General features: G+C 51.1%; 3 protein-coding genes across 3 annotated transcripts; all 3 read left to right on the top strand.

The window, feature by feature from the left end:
- Window positions 1-180: 180 nt before the first annotated feature.
- On the top strand, window positions 181-1,592 carry LOC133050371 (metallothionein-1E). Its single transcript, XM_061134529.1, has 3 exons — window positions 181-328; window positions 933-998; window positions 1,363-1,592. Exons 1-3 carry the CDS (start codon window positions 301-303, stop codon window positions 1,452-1,454), a joined length of 186 nt encoding a protein of 61 aa, XP_060990512.1. The 5' UTR covers window positions 181-300; the 3' UTR covers window positions 1,455-1,592.
- A 2,598-nt stretch (window positions 1,593-4,190) lies between these two features.
- Window positions 4,191-6,247, top strand: LOC133050361 (metallothionein-1B-like). The gene is made up of 3 exons (XM_061134522.1): window positions 4,191-4,316; window positions 5,016-5,081; window positions 6,014-6,247. Exons 1-3 carry the CDS (start codon window positions 4,289-4,291, stop codon window positions 6,103-6,105), a joined length of 186 nt encoding a protein of 61 aa, XP_060990505.1. The 5' UTR covers window positions 4,191-4,288; the 3' UTR covers window positions 6,106-6,247.
- Window positions 6,248-10,972: 4,725 nt separating this feature from the next.
- LOC133050354 (metallothionein-1E-like) lies at window positions 10,973-12,884 on the top strand. Its single transcript, XM_061134512.1, has 3 exons — window positions 10,973-11,171; window positions 11,873-11,938; window positions 12,652-12,884. The coding sequence occupies exons 1-3, from the start codon at window positions 11,144-11,146 to the stop codon at window positions 12,741-12,743; spliced, it is 186 nt and encodes a 61-aa protein (XP_060990495.1). The 5' UTR covers window positions 10,973-11,143; the 3' UTR covers window positions 12,744-12,884.
- The last annotated feature ends 5,063 nt before the right edge of the window (window positions 12,885-17,947 follow it).

The following is a 17,947-nucleotide window of genomic DNA, read 5'->3' as shown; positions in this document are numbered from 1 at the left end:
GCACACCTTCCCTCCGCGAGTTCTCGTGCCAAAGAGGGCGGTCCGGGCACTGCGCACGGACCGAAGTCTTGCTCACTGAACCTGCGCTGGGCGGGCGCCGCCAGGTGCGCTCAGCCCAGCGCGGCGGAGAGGACCGCGTGGATCCACCCAGCGGGGCGGGCGGAGTGCAAGGCCGGGGCGGGGCCTCTGCGCCCGGGCCGCCTCCTCTGGGTATAAACTAAACCGCGCGTTCCTGGATTCCAACCGGCCTGAGTACCTCTTCTTTGCCACTTGCTTTGAACGGCCTCACCTCGTCTCCGAATGGACCCCAACTGCTCCTGCTCCACTGGTAAGGGATCCCTGGCTCTGGGACTTTGGATGTCCCCTCCCCAATACCAAGAAGTGTCCCTGGGTTAAGAAGAGGGAGTATTTTGGGTGAGCTTCTGTAGTTAACCCAGCATGTGCTTTCTACCAAAACTAGCGCCTTCATCTCCCATTAGAGCGTTCCCTTCCTCCTAGAGTCTTCCGTTTCAGAGGCAAGAGATCTGAGACTCAAGGCTGCCCGGTCCCACATCATCCAGGTGTCACGAAGCCTCTGGGTCGGCTCCAGTGCTCTGTCCAGGCCTCCGTATTGCCTAGGCTGGGTGGGGAGGGGATATTGCCCCTTCCGGGCTCAGACAGAAGGTCCCGGCCATCAGACCCAGGCTTCCTGAATGGGCACCGGAGCCTGGGCTCATCCTTGGGGGTAAATACAAGACAGTACATAGCCCTTTGCACCGAAGGGCAGAGCAGGGGGCTGGGGTGGGGGGTGGGAGAATGAGCCTTCCGTCTGTTCTGTGCTGGACGGGAGCTCCCAGGGCTGGTCCCGACCCAGGAGGATGGGGAGGGCCCTGCCATGTCTGCAGTGGCTCCTCCTGCCCCCTGCTCACGGCTGGCCTTTCCCTTCCTGGCAGGCGGCTCCTGCAGCTGCGCTGGCTCCTGCACCTGCAAGGCCTGCAGATGTGTCTCCTGCAAGAAGAGTGAGTGTGGGGACTCCTCTGGAAACCCAGGGAGGTGGTGGGTGGGGAGTGCTGCAGCTTGGGGGAGGGGGGGAACCCAGAATGGGTTCGGAGTGCATGGTTCTGGGGGCCTGGCCCTCTTTTGCCGCTGGGCACCCACCTGTCACTGCTGCTTCTAACTTTCTGCCCTGTCCTGGGCTTAGATGGAGCCAGGCAGCCATTTCCTAGGATAACTCAAATGCCAAAGGTCCTCCAAGCTGTTGTAGGGCATGTTTTTCTGCACTCAGGGTCCTCTGGGTCTGAGGGCTTTGCCGCAGGATTGCTGTTGGGCAGGGAGGTGCCTGGGAAACATCGCTGACACCTGCTTTGCCCCATCTCTCCCCAGGCTGCTGCTCCTGCTGCCCCGTGGGCTGTGCCAAGTGTGCCCAGGGCTGCGTCTGCAAAGGCGCCTCGGACAAGTGCAGCTGCTGCGCCTGAAGGCGGGGAGAGCCTGCTCCCGGGTATCAATGGAGGAGCGTGGGCCAACCTGCATTTTATGCATCTCTGACTTGATTGCTACATTCCCTTTCCTAGGAAATATGTGAATGGTAATAAAGGTTGTTGACACTATTCTGATTCAGCTTTCTTTTCTATGCATTCGGAATAAGGGCTTTTGTGCCATCCAGGGCTGGTGTAGGAGGCTGGATGAGAACTGTAGAGACGTGGCTACTAGAACAAAACATTAATCCCTAATAAACTAAGTGTGCTGAGCAGATTCAGGGTCCCCTCCATTCTCATGTCAAGGGTTGGTGGCTTCATTTTCCATCCTCTGATTGCCCTAAGTAACTTCAATTCCTTCAATTCCTCATAGATTTTAGGCTTATAGACTCTAAAGAAGTTGGACTCACACCCCTAGTTACCTAAATCCCTACCTGGGACTCTCAAACTCCCTGCACTGAAAGGCTAGTGTGAATCTTCTGGCTGTGGTTTCTATTTTCTATCTTCACAAACCTAAATGTTGGCAAAATAAAATTAAGTGAATTACTAATAAAAATTTACAAGGACACAAAATACAAAGTCCAATTATTGACTTGACAGATTTGAATAAATACATGGGGAATAGTAATACAAGAAAAATTTAACAAGTAAAAACCACGTTTGTTCACCCGATACTAACACAGTATTGTAAATCAACTATAGTTCAGTTTAAAAAAGAAACAAACTGCACATTTGTTCACCAAAGGTGTATGCTGAACACTGAAAACACTCTGGAGATGTCCCACTATGTGGACCATCTATACCTGGAGTAGCTCCTCCCCACATCCCCACAGGGAGCATCCATCTCATCTGATCTAGTGCCAGGGACCGGAAACCGGCTACCCTTGAGAGCTCCCTGCAGTGAGTTGGCTCTAAGTTTCTGGAAGTTTCTTTAGGTCAGGCTGAACTCTGCTTTCAAAATCCAGCCCTCGGCTACTTGAAACCAGCAAAGTGGCTAGGAATTAAGAGGTAATGCTCAGTCATTTCCCAACAAGAGGGAGTATACCTGGAAATTGGGTCCTGATGAAGGACTTCATGTCTGCCTGTGCAGGGCAGTGTCACTTTCTGCAGTTACAAAGTTGTGGCTGTGTGTATTTGGAAAGAGAGGGGTGCTGAGTGACTTGTAAACAATGGCCATAGCTGGTCCCTGCCCCCTCCACCCCCACAACATTTGGAGTGATTTGCTATTTGATAAAGAGAAAGTCACATGGCCCAAGTGTCAGGACCACACTCACCCCCAGGTATCCTGTGTGAAGAGGGGATTTCTAGAGCCAGCCTATGCTGGGGGCATGGGTGCTGGTGTCAGGCAGTCCTGGTTCACTTAGGCAGTGGCACTTTCTGCCACATATCCTGAATGAGTCTCTCAAATCCTCTAAGTCTCCATTTCCTATAAAAAGGAGGTTGTGTCTCTGCCTGGTATTAAGTGACAGTGGCCTAGCTCCTCACTAGGGCTTAATAAACAGTGTCTACTATGATCCTTCAGTTCACTGTGACTTTATTGGGACAGAATCTTGTTGAATCCCAAAAAGCTCTTGGGGAAAGGTGAGAGGTTAAAGTTTGATTGGAAATGTACTAATCCATTGCCAGGGGGAGTGTGGATGCCCTGCAACAGCCCCCCTTGGGTATCATGCTGCCACACCGTTTGGACAACCACAAATTCAATGCCCACCCTTCATATCACATGACCTACATTGAACCCATAACAGAGTGAACTTGCAGGGGATGGAGGGATTCTGCCAATTACCCAGAGTTTAAGCAACCTGCCCAAGGGCACACAGATCGTAGTCAAGAGGTCTGAATCCATACTACAGCGGTCTCGCCTCCTTGCCAAAGGTGAATAATTATGAGGTCATAGTATGCTGAGCCCTGCCTCTCATTATTCAGAGCTGGCAGGCTTGCTAGAGACAGGCTAGTTGTGCTAACCGCAGAAAAGATGGGAGACTGAAGTCCAAGAGGTCATGGCTATGATCTTCCCTTCCTTGGGGTCATCATGCTTCCAGAACCTCCATCCTGGAATGGGGTGGACTGGCTAGGTTGAGGAAAACCCCTGAAAAGTTTAGGGCAAGAGCACCTGGAAAAACGTGCCCATCCATCCATTTCAGTCGTGGAGAACAGAAGGAAGGATGGGAGGCAAAGGCCTGAGTGAGTTGGTCCTGGGGCCGTTAGAGATAAATGTTAAGAGAGACGCTACCTAGGGCCCTTTGCGGGGACCAGGACAGGGAATGGTGGGGCAAGAGAGAGTCGAGGGCTTGGTGGTGACGGTCACATCCACCACGGGGCTCTGCACACGACACACAGCTGCAGCTGTGGGTGGGATGTGCACGCGAGACTAGGGTTGCACACTGGCTCGGGGAAGTGGCGAACCCGAAGATGATAGCGCGGGGGGCGGGGGTGGGGAAGACGGCGAACACACAGAGGCTGGGTTCCCGGAAAAAGCCGGGAGCAGGGTGGCTACCACCCTCGGGAAAACTGGGAGGGGGCGGGCAGGGAGGCTAGGACACCGCGTACCTCCCGGCAAACTGTCCCTCCCCGCGGGCCAGGGCCAAAGGCGGCCCTCCGTGTGCAGCGGCCCCAAGGGCACCGGAAGACTCGTGCGCTCGGCCCGCGCGGGGCTCACCGCCCCGCCCCGTGCGCTGTGGGCGGTGCGGGCGCGGAGCCTCCGGGCGGGTGCAGGCGGGGCGGGCCCTCTGCGCCCGGGCCGTCTCCTCCGGTTACAAACAGCGAGCGGGCTCCTCGACTCGACACGCCTCTCACTGGATCGTGTGCCTCTTCTTTGCCGCGTGCTTTTGCTCCAAATGGACCCCAACTGCTCCTTCCCCACTAGTAATAGACCCCTGGCTCTGGGCCTAGGGTGCCCCCTTCCCAGGCACTAGACAGATGTTCCGTGGGGTTAGACGATGGAGGATTTTGAATTTGAGCTAAAGTGGATGCCCAGGGTTCACCCAGAAGTGCTTTCTTCCTAGCCAGGACCGAGGGAGCATTTTTTCCCCCTTCCCCCCCCCCCCCCCCCCCCCAGTCACGCGGTTTGTGGGATCTTAGTTCCTCCACCAGGGATTGAACACGGGCCCTGGGCAGTGAGAGCAGGGGAATCCTAAGGACTGGACTCACAGGGAATTCCCAGACTCTCTTTTTGAATGGAGAGTACTGAGGCTCCAGACTGTCCCTCTTGTCCTCACCCAGGGGGTCAGGGGACAGCTAGACTGGGACCCAGTGCTGGGTGGAGACCTTGGAGCTGCCAGGCTTTGACGGCAGGAGGGGACATGGTGCCTCTTGGGGTTCAGGACATAGACCTGGCCCCCAGCCCCGGTCAACCTGGGCTGGGTCTGGAGCCTGGGGCCTTCCTTGGGAACCAGATCTACTTTCCTGGGGCCAGAAGAGAGGAGCTGGGGCTTCTCCATCTGGCTGAGTGGAGGCGAGCTCTCCCAGGGCTGGTCCTGACCCAGGAGGAGGGGGAGGGCCCTGCTTATGTCTGCAGTGGCCCCTCCTCCCCCTGCTCACCACTGGCCTTTCCCTTCCTGGCAGGCGGCTCCTGCAGCTGCGCTGGCTCCTGCACCTGCAAGGCCTGCAGATGCCCCTCCTGCAAGAAGAGTGAGTGTGGGGCCTCCTCTGGGAACCCGGGGTCTGGGCTGAGTCCGAGGAGGGACCCAGAGCTCAGCAGGGAGCAGGACTGACCAGACTTCCCTACATCACCCCCTTCCCTCTGCACCAGCACTGAAACAGAATCTGAGCTGAAAGAGCCAGAGAGATGATTCTGTTCCAGCTTCTCATTCTAGAATGGCTAAATAAGTTTGAGAGAGGTCAGCGAATGGGGTCAAGGATGGAAACTAGACCTAGATCCCAGGTCTCTTGTCTCTTATGTCACCTTGTGAACCTTATAGTGTCCTGGACACTTTAGGTTCTTGAACTTGGTGACCAGGTGCGGTGTCTCTGCCCTGGGGGTGCAGTCCTTTGCTGTACGGGCAGCCCAGTCCTTCCCTGACCCCTGGTGAACAGCTGTGGCAGAGTTTGCCCCTCTCTGGACCTGACCACTTTCCTTACTTCACTGTATGTTTCTGACGGGTGTGTGCGTGCTTACTTCACTGTCTGTTTGCTTCAGTCATGTCTCTTTGTGACCCTAAGGGACTGTAGCCATCCAGACTCCTCTGTCCATGGGATTCTCCAGTCAAGGATACTGGAGTGGGTTGCCATGCCCTCCTCCAGGGGATCTTCCAAACCCAGGGATGAAACCCACGTCTCTTATGTCTCCTGCATTGGCAAAGGGTTCTTTACCACTAGTGCCACCTAGGAAGCCCTCTGAGGAGTGGCAGCTGTCCTTTCACTGCCCCTAAAGGTCCCACCACAGTCTCTAGGCTCTCTGCCCTGTCCTGAACTCAGAGCAATTTTCAGAGGGTCAGAGACGAATTTCTTAGGATAGAGCATACTTTCCTAAGGTCAGGGTCCTCAGGGCCTGGGGTCAGCTTGTGCCAGGCCTGCTGTTGGGAAGGGTGGTTTCACATAATGTTATCTCTCACTCCCCCCAGGCTGCTGCTCCTGCTGCCCCGTGGGCTATGCCAAGTGTGCCCAGGGCTGCGTCTGCAAAGGGGCCCCGGACAAGTGCAGTCGCTGCGCCTGACGCAGGGGAGAGCCTGCTCCCGGGTATCCGCACAGCAACCATGACAAACTTGCATTTCACAATTTTTTCTCACTACCTTGATGCGATACGACATTCCTTTTTCTATAAAATATATGAATTGTAATAAATCTTGTTGACTCTATTCTGGCTTCTGTTTTTGTTTGTGTGTCTTGCGTGGAAATGCAGACTTGCGTTCTGCACCTAACCAGTTGCCCCTAAGACACTGAGTACCTTAAACAGGTCAGGTTACCTCTCTGAGCTTCGGCTTCTCAGGTAAAAGGGGACACATCCTCCAAGTGATATAATGGCATTGGGCACATACAGCTCCTCACTGTTCTCATTATTTTAAGTGTCGATGATGGGGAAACTCCTCAATTTCTCATTTTCACTCTCTGGGCTTCCCCTACCAAAGTTCAGGCCTCAGCATTATTAGGTTTGTAGGTTTCAAAAGTACTCAGACTGGGTGAAATCCGAACCCTAATTGTTTTACTTCTACATAGGGCTTGCTTGAAACACTGCTGAAGGGCCAGTTTTTATTTTCTAATGCTATCCAAAAGTCTACAAGCAATACATGCTGGAGAGGGTGTGGAGAAAAGGGAACCCTCTTACACTGTTGGTGGGAATGCAAACTAGTACAGCCGCTATGGAAAACAGTGTGGAGATTTCTTAAAAAACTGGAAATAGAACTGCCATATGACCCAGCAATCCCACTCCTGGGCATACACACCAAGGAAACCAGATCTGAAAGAGACACGTGCACCCCAATGTTCATTGCAGCACTGTTTATAATAGCCAGGACATGGAAGCAACCTAGATGCCCATCAGCAGATGAATGGATAAGGAAGCTGTGGTACATATACACCATGGAATATTACTCAGCTGTTAAAAAGAATTTATTTGAATCAGTTCTAATGAGATGGATGAAACTGGAGCCCATTATACAGAGTGAAGTAAGCCAGAAAGATAAAGACCATTACAGCATACTAACACATATATATGGAATTTAGAAAGATGGTAATGCTAACCCTATATGCAAAACAGAAAAAGAGACACAGATGTAGAGAACAGACTTTTGGACTCTGTGGGAGAAGGTGAGGGTGGGATGTTTCGAGAGTACAGCATGTATATTATCTATAGTGAAACAGATCACCAGCCCAGATGGGATGCATGAGACAAGTGTTCCGGCCTGGTGCACTGGGAAGACCCAGAGGAATCGGGTGGAGAGGGAGGTGGGAGGGGGGATCGGGATGGGGAATACATGTAACTCCATGGCTGATTCATGTCAATGTATGACAAAACCCACTGCAATGTTGTGAAGTAATTGGCCTCCAACTAATAAAAATAAATGAAAAAAAAATAAAGAAAGAAAAAAATAAATTAAAAAAAATTAAATTCTGCCATGCAAAAAAAAAAAAAAAAGTACTCAGACTGGGTGAAATCCGAACCTTAATTGTTTTACTTCTACATAGGGCTTGCTTGAAACACTGCTGAAGGGCCAATTTTTATTTTCTAATGCTCACAGATTTAAACTTTGGTATATGTACTAAAAAAATTTTAGAGGTCACAGTGTAAAAAAAACCAACCCATTTTTAGATTCAGTACACAGAATTTCATCAATCTATAAAGAACCAATAAGAAAATTTAAGAGTTTTAAATGCTACACATACGTTCATCTAAGCCGTGGATAAGCCTTCCTGGAAGTACTTCACCAATGCCCCACTGTGTGGACCACACACACCTGAAGTAGCTCTTGCCCCCACATGCCCGCAGGGAACATCAGCCTTGGCTTGCCCAGGGTCACTGACAGGACAGCCACCACCCCTAGCCAGCTTCCTGTGGTGAGTTGGCTTAGAATCTTTGGGAGTTCTTCCCTAGGGCAGGCTGAAATCTGTTCCTCTCTCAAAATCCAGCCCTTGGCTACATGAAAGCAGCAGAGTGACTGTGAAAGTGGAAGGAGTCACCACCCAGCTATTTCCCATGAAGAGGGCGTGTACCTGAGAACTGGGTCCAGGTGAAGGACTTCATGTCCACAGGGTGATAGCTATTCCCCAGTTTGGAGGGCGAGGTGGTGTTCATTAGGCTGGAGTGAGGAGCCCAGTGACTTGTTATTTATATCAAAGCTCACTGTCCCTGGCTGTTTGTGGAGGGTATTGCCGTTATTTTTTTTTTTTTTTAATGCAGGAATCTTTTTTTTTTTTTAGGAATCTTTTAATAGTAAAAGGACACTTAAAGTAAGCTGTGTGCGTGCATGTGTGCTCAGGTGGCTCAGTTGTGTCTGACTCTTTTCGAGCCCAGGAACTGTTTTCCCCCCAGGCTCCTTGGTTCATGAAATTTTCCAGGCAAGAATACTGGAGTAGGTTTCCCCTTCTTACTCCAGGGTATTGCTATTTGTTGTACAATACCGCCCCCCCCCCCCAAAAAAAAAACACAACCATAAAACAAGTCACTTGGCCTAGAAGTCAGAACCACACTTGCCCACGGATTTCCTGTGTGAAGAGGGGATGGGTTTTGGTGTCAGGCATCCTGGTTCACAACTACCTAGCCACTATCTGACTTGCGCATGTATGTGATACTGCCTGAGCCTCCATTTTCACATGTGTATAAGGGAGATTACATCTCAATGGCACGGGCATAAGTGGGATAGTGGTGATTCCTAGATATGGCTTTAAGAAGTGGCCATTATAATCACTTTATCCACAAAATTTTGTGGATATGTGGTGAATCCATTGAGGCCCCAACAAACTCCTAGAAAATGGCTCATGGATTTGGGAGGATTCCCAGGACTGAGGCTGGGAATGGGTTGGAACCTTGCTGACTGAGTGCCGGGGGAGTGGGGATACCCTCAAATGACACCCACAGGATAAGACCCTACACAGTGTCAGGACAGACTCGGAAGACTTTCCCACCCTTCATGTCATTTGAGCTGCACAGGAACCAGCGCCAGAATAAATGCGCAGGGGCTGGGGTCATTGTACCATCTTCCAGAGAGGCTAAGCAACCTGCCCAAGGACACACAGTCGGAAGTCAGAAGACTGAACCTATACTACAGCCGTCTCACCTCCTGGCCACACACTGCTGGTTACAATGTCCCTGGAGGCTGAATCCTGCCTCTCCCTATTCAGAGCTGCAAGGGTGCCCAGAGATGGTCCAGTTATGTTCCTGGCTGGAGAGATGGGAGACTGAGGGCCAGAGAGGTCACAGAGCTATGCAGAGGGTTCTGACTGCCAGCTCAGTGCTTTCCCACGGCTCCTTTCATGCCAGGTGTTCCGTGTCCTCACCTGTTGTGAGATGTCATGGTGCCCAGTAGGGGGTGAGGGCAAGGGGGCTGCCCTCAGCCTGCATGAGTGCCGGTCCCACCTGTGTCACATCCACATGACATAACCTCTGTGCTTCAGTCTCATCTGCTTTAAAAGGCAAAATAATAGTGTCTGGCTCTTAGGATTAAAGAAGTGAATATTTGCAAATAAATTGGAATGAAACCTGGCACACAGTCAGTAATATAGTAATATCAGCTATTATTATCAGTCAAAGCATAGGATATATATCTCTACACCCAGACCAATAAGCTGGAGCTGGTGTGCTAGCTGAGTGTTCTCTCTTGTTCTCATCAAATATGGGAGTGGATGACTAGTTTCCCTAAGAGGGTTACGCCACTCTTCCAACAAAAAGGGGCTGGCACTAGGGATATCAAGCCATCAGCAAGACAGTCCGAGTTCTCCTAACAAAATACTGAAGGATTCTTCCATTTCTGCTGTCACCTGCACCAAGATTTTACTTAACATTTTATATACATATAAATTTATTTACATGAAAAGCAAACTCTTTAACGCTATGAAGATCAATTTACTTCTAAACATTGATGGTAGCCACTAAGACATATATGCATTCCTTTCGTACCACTTCGGCACCCATGATTGAGCTGATGCAGTAGAGAAGTGCTGAACACATACCTCTGGGCCACAGGGAAGCTTCTTCACTGACTCTTTTCCTTAAGAAGAGATAGGAATAGCATTTGGGGCACCATATCCCAGCACTGTGACCTTGGGTTAGTAGCATCCTTGTACTGGATCTACTTTTTGCCTTTGGGAAACAAGCTCCCAAGTAGTATTTCCCTTTACCTGTTAGAATTTAAAGAGGAAAAGTGATGAAAGAAGGCTTGGCATAGACTCCCTGGTATGTAATTGTCAGGACTACTCAAAGGGAAATACCCACTGTCTTACTTCGTTATTGAATGCCAGGTCTGCCTATCACTCACAAGGATGCTTTCCCTAGGAGGCATCGTATGACTAGGGAATCTCCATCCCGGAGCCGGGAGGACTGGCTAGGCAGTGGATTCGCTGGGTAAACGTGCCCATTCATCTATTCAGTCGTGGAGAATGTAAGGAAGGCTGGGAGACAAAAGGCTGAGTTCGCTGCTGGGCTGTTACAGGAGAAACTAGAGAAACTCTGTTCAAAGTCCACGGTGGGGGCTGTGGGAAGACATATTAGGGAAGCGGGGTTCAGGGGATTGATGGTGAAGCTCACGTCCATCACGGGTCTCTGCACACGACACACGGGCTCCAGCCAAGCCTGAGATGTGAGCTCGAGGCTCAGGTTGCGCCTGGGCTCCGGGAAAGGGTGAAAGCAAAGACAAGAGTTGCGGGGGCGGGGAAGGCTGCGAGGACTCAGGGGCTGGGTTCCTGTAAACGCCGGGAACATCGTGGAAAGCTGGGAAGGGGCGGACAGGAAGCCTGGAGCGCTACTTGTTGCCCGGGACAAAGTCCCTCCGCGTTGGGGGCGAGTAGGGGAAGGAGGCGTTTCGGTGCGCACGTAGCCCAGCCGCGTTCCGGGAATCTTGCGCTCGGCCGCGCGTAGTGCTCACCGCCCGGCCCGGGCGCAGAGGGCGGCGTGGGGGCAGGCGGGGGCAGACCCTCTGCGCCCGGCCCGTCTCCTGTGGGTATAATAGCGCTCGGCTCCTGGGCTCCAACACGCCTCCCACTGGATCAGTGGATCTGCTTTGCCACTTGCTCTGGACCTCGGCCCTCGCCTTTCCTCAAAAATGGACCCGAACTGCTCCTGCCCCACTGGTAAGTGTCCCTTGGCGTTGAGCCCTAGGATGCGCGCTTCCAGGCGTAGGACAGAAAGTCCCGGCAGCTAGAGAAGGGAGGATGTGGAGTTTGTGCTCAAGGGGACTCCTGTCATTGGACCAGTGGTTTTTCCTAGTCAGGATTATGAGAGCATTTATCTCCCTTTGCCACCCACCCCCTTTTTTTGTTGTTTTTAGTTTGTCGTCTTGCACGATGTGCTGGATCTTAGTTCCCCAACCAGGGAAGGAACCCGTGTCTCCCTGCAGTGGCAGCGGGGAGTCTTAACCACCGGGGAAATCCCTGCTTCTTATTGAATTGAATGTACTGAGGTTCCAGCCCATCCTTGTCCTCACCCACCTGGTCAGGGGACAGCTCAACGGGGACCCAGTGTTGCGAGGAGGCCTTGGAGCTGCCGGGCCTTGATGGGAGGTGGGGACATGGTGCCTCTTGAGCTCCAGGACAGAGACCTGGCCCCCACCCACAGTCACCCTGGGCTGGGTCTAGAGCCTGGGGCCTTCCCTGGGGAGTAAATCAGGAGGGGACCTACTTTCCTGGGACCGGAAGAGAGGAGCTGGGGCTGCTCTATCTGCCTGAGTGGACTGGGAGCTCCAGCGCTGGTCCTGACGCATGAGGATGGGGAGGGGGCCTGCTGATGGAGCCCTCCTCCCCCTGCTCACCGCTGGCCTTTCCCTTCCTGGCAGGCGGCTCCTGCAGCTGTGCTGGCTCCTGCACCTGCAAGGCCTGCAGATGTCTCTCCTGCAAGAAGAGTGAGTGTGGCCCCTTCTCTGGGAACCTGGGGTCTGGGCTGAGGAGGGACCCAGAGCTCAGCAGGCAGGAGCAGGACACTGACCACACTTCCCTACATGTCCTGTGCCCGCCCCCGACCCCCAGCACTGAAACAGGTTGAGACCCATACAAGCCATAAAGATTGTTCAGTACCAACCTCTCATTCTCGAAAGGTAAAACTGGTAAACTGAGCCCATAGAAGTCACATAATAGTGTCGAGGATGGATCGGGGACTAGAACCCAGGTCTCCTTTCTCTGATGCCACTTTGTGAACCCTCCAGTGTCCTGAGTTCTTCATACTGAACTGGGTGACCATGTGTAGCTTCTCTGAACCATGTCCTTTGCTGCAGTGCAGCCCAGAGCATACCTGGTCTTCCTGGGACCAGCTCTGTAACTAGTCTGCCTCCTCTCTGACCCTGAAGACTCTTTCACTTCCTGGGATGCTTCTGGGGGTGGCCTTCCCTTGGTCCCGAGGCCCTGTCACTGTCTCTCCAAGGCCCTCTGACTATTCTGTACTCACATGGGGCAGGGCAGCCTTTTCCTTTAGTCACACAGCAAATTTCTTAAGACGGCTCTCTATCCTGAAGTCAGAGTCCTCTAGGCCTGGAGGAGGAGCCTGGGGCAGGTCTGCTCTTGGGAAAGGCGTTTTGCTGTAATATTATCTCCGACTTTCACTCTCTCCTTTCTTCCCCAGGCTGCTGCTCCTGCTGCCCTGTGGACTGTGCCAAGTGTGCCCAGGGCTGTGTCTGCAAAGGGGCCTCGGACAAGTGCAGCTGCTGCGCCTGATACCCGGGGGAGCCTGCCCTAGTGGTCAATAGAGCAACCATGACAAATTTATATAGATACATATTTTTCATACAACCCGACCTGGTGCTACATTCCCTTTTTCTGTGAGACATGTGATTTCTAGTAAAGTTGTTGACTTTATTCTGGCTCTGTTTTCCTTTGTTTGTCTTGGACAAAGAGACTTCATGCCTATGAGAACTAGGGTGGGGAACGGACCGGAAGTGCAGAGATCTGGGCTCTGGACCAAATATTATCCCCTAACACATTGAGGGTCTTAGCAGGTCAGGCTACCTCTCAGATCTTCGGTTTCTCAGTTCAAAAGGAAAATGTTGTCCACATGACACAATGACATTGGGCAGGTACTGGTTCCCCTCTGTTCTCATTGTGAGTATTGATGGCTCAGAAACTTTAGTTTCTTTAAATTCTGTGGGGAGTTGTGACAACCTCAGTCCTTGGTGATGTGAATCTTCAAAAGCACTCACAGGGGCTGCTATTTAATGCTCCTCTTGTTTAATTTCCATGTTTTAGCTTGCTTCTAAAACACTAAAATGACCTGTTTTTATTTTCTACCACACTTTTATTTTGAAAAATAAAAAATGAATTATTAAAAAATTGTTAAAATCTACAGTATGTAAAACCTACTTTAGGATTCAACACATAAAAAGCAACATTAATATATGAAGATGATAACTTTGAAAAGCTTGTGATTTTTATATGTTCATTGAAGGCATTCATGAGCTCTAGAAACACTTTACAAATACCCCACTGTGTGAGCAAACATGCCTGAGATGCTGGGCTTGGCATCCCCAGAGGGAACATCAGTCTTGGCTTGGCCAGTTCCAGTGACAAGACACTTGTTTTTCCTGAGAGCTCCCCATGCTGACCTGGCTCTGAATCTTTGAAAATTCCTCCCTAAGTCAGGCTGAAATCCACCCTGCCTTGAAATTTAGCCCTTTGCTACTTGAAACCCACAAACTAATGTAAATTTAGAGGGAATTTCCCATCTTTTTCCCAGCAAAAGTGAGTGTACCTGAGACTTGTTACCAGATAGAGGATTTCATGTCTTCCTCGGCACATGATGGCCATTCTGCAGTTTGAAGGGCCTGGTGGTGTTAATAGGGAGCAGTGTGTGCTGCCATGTGTGCGTGCTAAGTCGCTTTAGTCCTGTCTGACTCTGCCATCCGACGGACTAGCCTGCCAGGCTCCCATGTGCTGAGTGAATGGTAATCCATTCCAGGTGTCCCACCCCCTGGCGGTCGCTGCAGGGAATTACTATTTGATGTTCAAGATGTGATTCAGAACTCAGGATGCAGACTGCCTACATGTGCCCAGTGTGAAGAGCCAGCCTGTGCTGAGTTCATGGGTATGAGGGAGTCAGGCATCCTTGCTAACAGTCACCTTGCCAGTTCCTGACGGAGGCAAGTTATTGATACTCTGGGATTCCATTTCCTCCTTCCTATAAAAAAGATAAAAGGACTTCCCTGGTGGTTCAGGGGTAAAGAATCCACCTGCCAATCCAGAAGAAACAGGTTGGATCTTTGATCCAGGAAGATCCCACATGCCACGGAGCATCTAAGCCTCCTGATCAGCTGTGTGCCACAACTGATGAGCCTGTGCGCTAGAGCCTGTGCTCCCCAACAAGGAGCCACCGCCATGAGAAGTCCACGAATTACAACTAGAGAAAGCCTGAGCACAGCAAGGAAGACCCAGCACAGCCAAATATAAATAAATCATTAATTTAAAAGATGATATTTCAATGTGGGGGAATAAATGTGACAGTGACTTGGTTCCAAGCACAGGCTTCCCGAATGGTGTCCATTATGATCTCTATATCCACACCGACATTAATGCAGCTCCCAATAAGCATTGGGAGAAAGGCTCATTGGTTTGCAACCATGCTCAGCGTGAGGCCACAAACGGATAGGAACCTTGCTTATCCGGTGCCCACAGGGCCTGTGCATGTCCTCCAGTAAGCCCCACAGAATAAGTCACTGTACCACCATTTGAGCAAACTCAGTGAACCTTCATGGTCTGGAGTGACTGCTAGTTACAAAGAGGTAAAACAACTTGCCTGAGGTCACACCACAGTCAGAGGGCTGAACCTAAACTACTGTCTCACCTCCTGGCCATGCCATGCTGTGTTGATGATGATGCCGCGGGATGCTGACCCTGCCTCTCCTTATTCAGAGCTGTAAGGGTGCTCAGAGACAGTCCATGTGTGCTCCTGGCTGGAGACACGGGAGGATGAAGCCAGAGAGCTCGCCGAGTATGCAGAGGGTCCTGATAGCCATGCCAGTGCTTTCCCACTGCTGCTCTGTGCCAGGTGATCATGTCCTCACCTGTCCTGGGATGACGTGGTGCCTGGTGTGGGGTCAGGGTAGGAGGCTGCAGGCAGCCTGCAAGTGTCAGCCCAACCTGTGTCATTAGCCACATAACCTCTCTGTGCCTCAGTCTCCTCTGCTCTAAAGGGCAAAATAACAGTGCCTGGCTCTCAGGATGAAAGAAAGTAATACATTGGCAGACTGTCAAAATCTGCTTGGCACTTAGTGAGTATCTATAATATCAGCTATTTATTATTCGTAGTAGCAGTGTAAGAGCCATTTTCCTCCTACCAGAGAATCAAGCAAGGACGGGAGGCTTAGTTCTGGGTTCTGTGTCATCCTCATCAACCCTGTGAGCATGTGACCAGTTCCCCTCAGAGGGTTACCCTCCATTCAGGAAAAGAGGCATTGACTCTAGACATAGAAAGCCATAAGCAAGACAGCCTGGGTCCTCCTAACAGATACAGAAGGATCCTGCCGTTTCTGCTGTCACCTGCCTCAGGATTTCCTTACCATTTTCTTTTCCATAATTCATATTTTCTTGGGTATATCATGTGAAAAATAATGCTACATGAAATTTCATTATATGAAAAATGACCACCACTGAAAAGGAGCGTAAAACCGTAGCCAGAAGATCATACAGACGTTCCTTTTCTTTCTCACGTGTAACTCTCAGGATTGAGCCTCACACAGTGAGAAGTGCTGAACACATAGTTCTGGCTCAAAGGGAGGCTTTCTCACTGACTCTCTCTTTCAACTGGGAAGTGACAAAAAACCAGAAGGGAATAACTTCCCAGCACTGTGAGCCTGCCCGAGGAGCCTCTTTGTACTGTGTGCAGTTTTGCCTTTGAGAAAGGCAGTCCTAACTCGTATTTCCCTTTGGGGTTACTGTGAGAATTCAAAAAGTAAAAGTAATTAACAAGGCTTGGCACAGTCTCCAAGGCGTGTAATTGTCAGGAAATTGTCAGCAATACTGACACGGTAATTACCCACTCGTCTTTCTTTCTTTTTTTTTTTTTTTGGGTTTTGTCATACATTGATATGAATCAGCCATGGATTTACATGTATTCCCCATCCCGATCCCCCCTCCCACCTCCCTCTCCACCCGATTCCTCTGGGTCTTCCCAGTGCACCAGGCCGGAGCACTTGTCTCATGCATCCCACCTGGGCTGGTGATCTGTTTCACCATAGATAGTATACATGCTGTTCTTTTGAAATATCCCACCCTCACATTCTCCCACAGAGTTCAAAAGTCTGTTCTGTACTTCTGTGTCTCTTTTTCTGTTTTGCATATAGGGTTATCGTTACCATCTTTCTAAATTCCATATATATGTGTTAGTATGCTGTAATGTTCTTTATCTTTCTGGCTTACTTCACTCTGTATAATGGGCTCCAGTTTCATCCATCTCATTAGGACTGGTTCAAATGAATTCTTTTTAATGGCTGAGTAATATTCCATGGTGTATATGTACCACAGCTTCCTTATCCATTCATCTGCTGATGGGCATCTAGGTTGCTTCCATGTCCTGGCTATTATAAACAGTGCTGCGATGAACATTGGGGTGCACGTGTCTCTTTCAGATCTGGTTTCCTCAGTGTGTATGCCCAGAAGTGGGATTGCTGGGTCATATGGCAGTTCTATTTCCAGTTTTTTAAGAAATCTCCACACTGTTTTCCATAGCAGCTGTACTAGTTTGCATTCCCACCAACAGTGTAAGAGGGTTCCCTTTTCTCCACACCCTCTCCAGCATTTATTGCTTGTAGACTTTTGGATAGCAGCCATCCTGACTGGCGTGTAATGGTACCTTATTGTGGTTTTGATTTGCATTTCTCTAATAAGAAAGCCCACTCGTCTTTCTTACTGAATGCCAGGTCTGCCTTTCTCCAGGCCATTCTAAATCTGAGGGCACGGAGGCCCTACACTGTCCTTCTCCCCCAGCGGGTCAGGGGACAGCAAGACCGGAACCCAGTTCTATGAGAAAGGCTTGGAGCTGCCAGGCTTTGATGGCAGGAGGGGACATGGTGCCTCTGGGGGCTCAGGACATAGACCTGGCCCCCTGCCCCGGTCAACCTGGGCTGGATCTGGAGCCTGGGGCCTTCCCTTGGAAGGGGATCTTCTTTCCTGCGACCGGGAGAGAGGAGCTGGGTCTTCTCCCTCTGGCTGAGTGGAGGGGCGCACTCCCAGGGCTGGTCCTGACCCAGGAGGAGGGGGAGGGCCCTGCTGATGTCTGGGGTGGCTCCTCCTCCCCCTGCTCACTGCTGGCCTTTCCCTTCCTGGCTGGAGGCTTCTGCAGCTGCACTGGCTCCTGCTCCTGCAGGGCCTGCAGATGCCCCTCCTGCAAGAAGAGAAGAGTGCAGGGCCTCCTCTGGGAACGGGGCTGAGCTGAGGCCTAGGAGGCACCCAGAGCTCAGCAGGCGGGAGCGGGACACTGACCAAACTTCCTGGCACCCCCTCACTGGGAACTGATTCTGAATCACCTGCAATCACCTCAGAGATAACTGAGCATCAAGTTATTTCTCACTAGGGAATGGGGAAATGGAGGCCAGGATGGTCCCAACCGAACAAACTCAGACCCATCACTAGATCTAGTTCTCCTGCCTCCTGATTTTGGTTTCTGTATCCTCTCATGGACTGAAGCACATTAGGGACATGAGCTAGTGACAATGTGTGGCTTCTCTGACCTGGTTCTGCTCTTTCCTGTGGAAGCAGCCCAGAGCATCCCTATTCCCACTGGGAGGTGCTCTGTGAGAGTGACGGCCTCCACCTTGCCCTGGGGGACGTTCTCTCTTTAGTGATGGACTGGGAGCTGGCTTTCTCTTGTCCCCAGAGGCCCTGTGCCCTGTCCTGGGCAAACATGCGGCAGGAAACTTCACCTGGTAACC

The sequence above is a fragment of the Dama dama genome, chromosome 4 (genome assembly GCF_033118175.1).
Source record: "Dama dama isolate Ldn47 chromosome 4, ASM3311817v1, whole genome shotgun sequence".
In the NCBI taxonomy this organism is placed as follows: Eukaryota; Metazoa; Chordata; class Mammalia; order Artiodactyla; family Cervidae; genus Dama; species Dama dama.
This window is presented reverse-complemented; position numbering and strand designations above follow the sequence as displayed.

What these genes read in the sequence shown, in the direction of transcription:
- LOC133050354 (XM_061134512.1), top strand. Translation starts at nt 11,144, where the DNA reads ATGGACCCGAACTGCTCCTGCCCCACTG. An exon ending in GAACTGCTCCTGCCCCACTG is followed by an intron (nt 11,172 to 11,872) that starts GTAAGTGTCCCT and finishes CCTTCCTGGCAG; the next exon opens with GCGGCTCCTGCAGCTGTGCT. An exon ending in ATGTCTCTCCTGCAAGAAGA is followed by an intron (nt 11,939 to 12,651) that starts GTGAGTGTGGCC and finishes TTTCTTCCCCAG; the next exon opens with GCTGCTGCTCCTGCTGCCCT.
- LOC133050361 (XM_061134522.1), top strand. Translation starts at nt 4,289, where the DNA reads ATGGACCCCAACTGCTCCTTCCCCACTA. An exon ending in CAACTGCTCCTTCCCCACTA is followed by an intron (nt 4,317 to 5,015) that starts GTAATAGACCCC and finishes CCTTCCTGGCAG; the next exon opens with GCGGCTCCTGCAGCTGCGCT. An exon ending in ATGCCCCTCCTGCAAGAAGA is followed by an intron (nt 5,082 to 6,013) that starts GTGAGTGTGGGG and finishes CACTCCCCCCAG; the next exon opens with GCTGCTGCTCCTGCTGCCCC.
- LOC133050371 (XM_061134529.1), top strand. Translation starts at nt 301, where the DNA reads ATGGACCCCAACTGCTCCTGCTCCACTG. An exon ending in CAACTGCTCCTGCTCCACTG is followed by an intron (nt 329 to 932) that starts GTAAGGGATCCC and finishes CCTTCCTGGCAG; the next exon opens with GCGGCTCCTGCAGCTGCGCT. An exon ending in ATGTGTCTCCTGCAAGAAGA is followed by an intron (nt 999 to 1,362) that starts GTGAGTGTGGGG and finishes ATCTCTCCCCAG; the next exon opens with GCTGCTGCTCCTGCTGCCCC.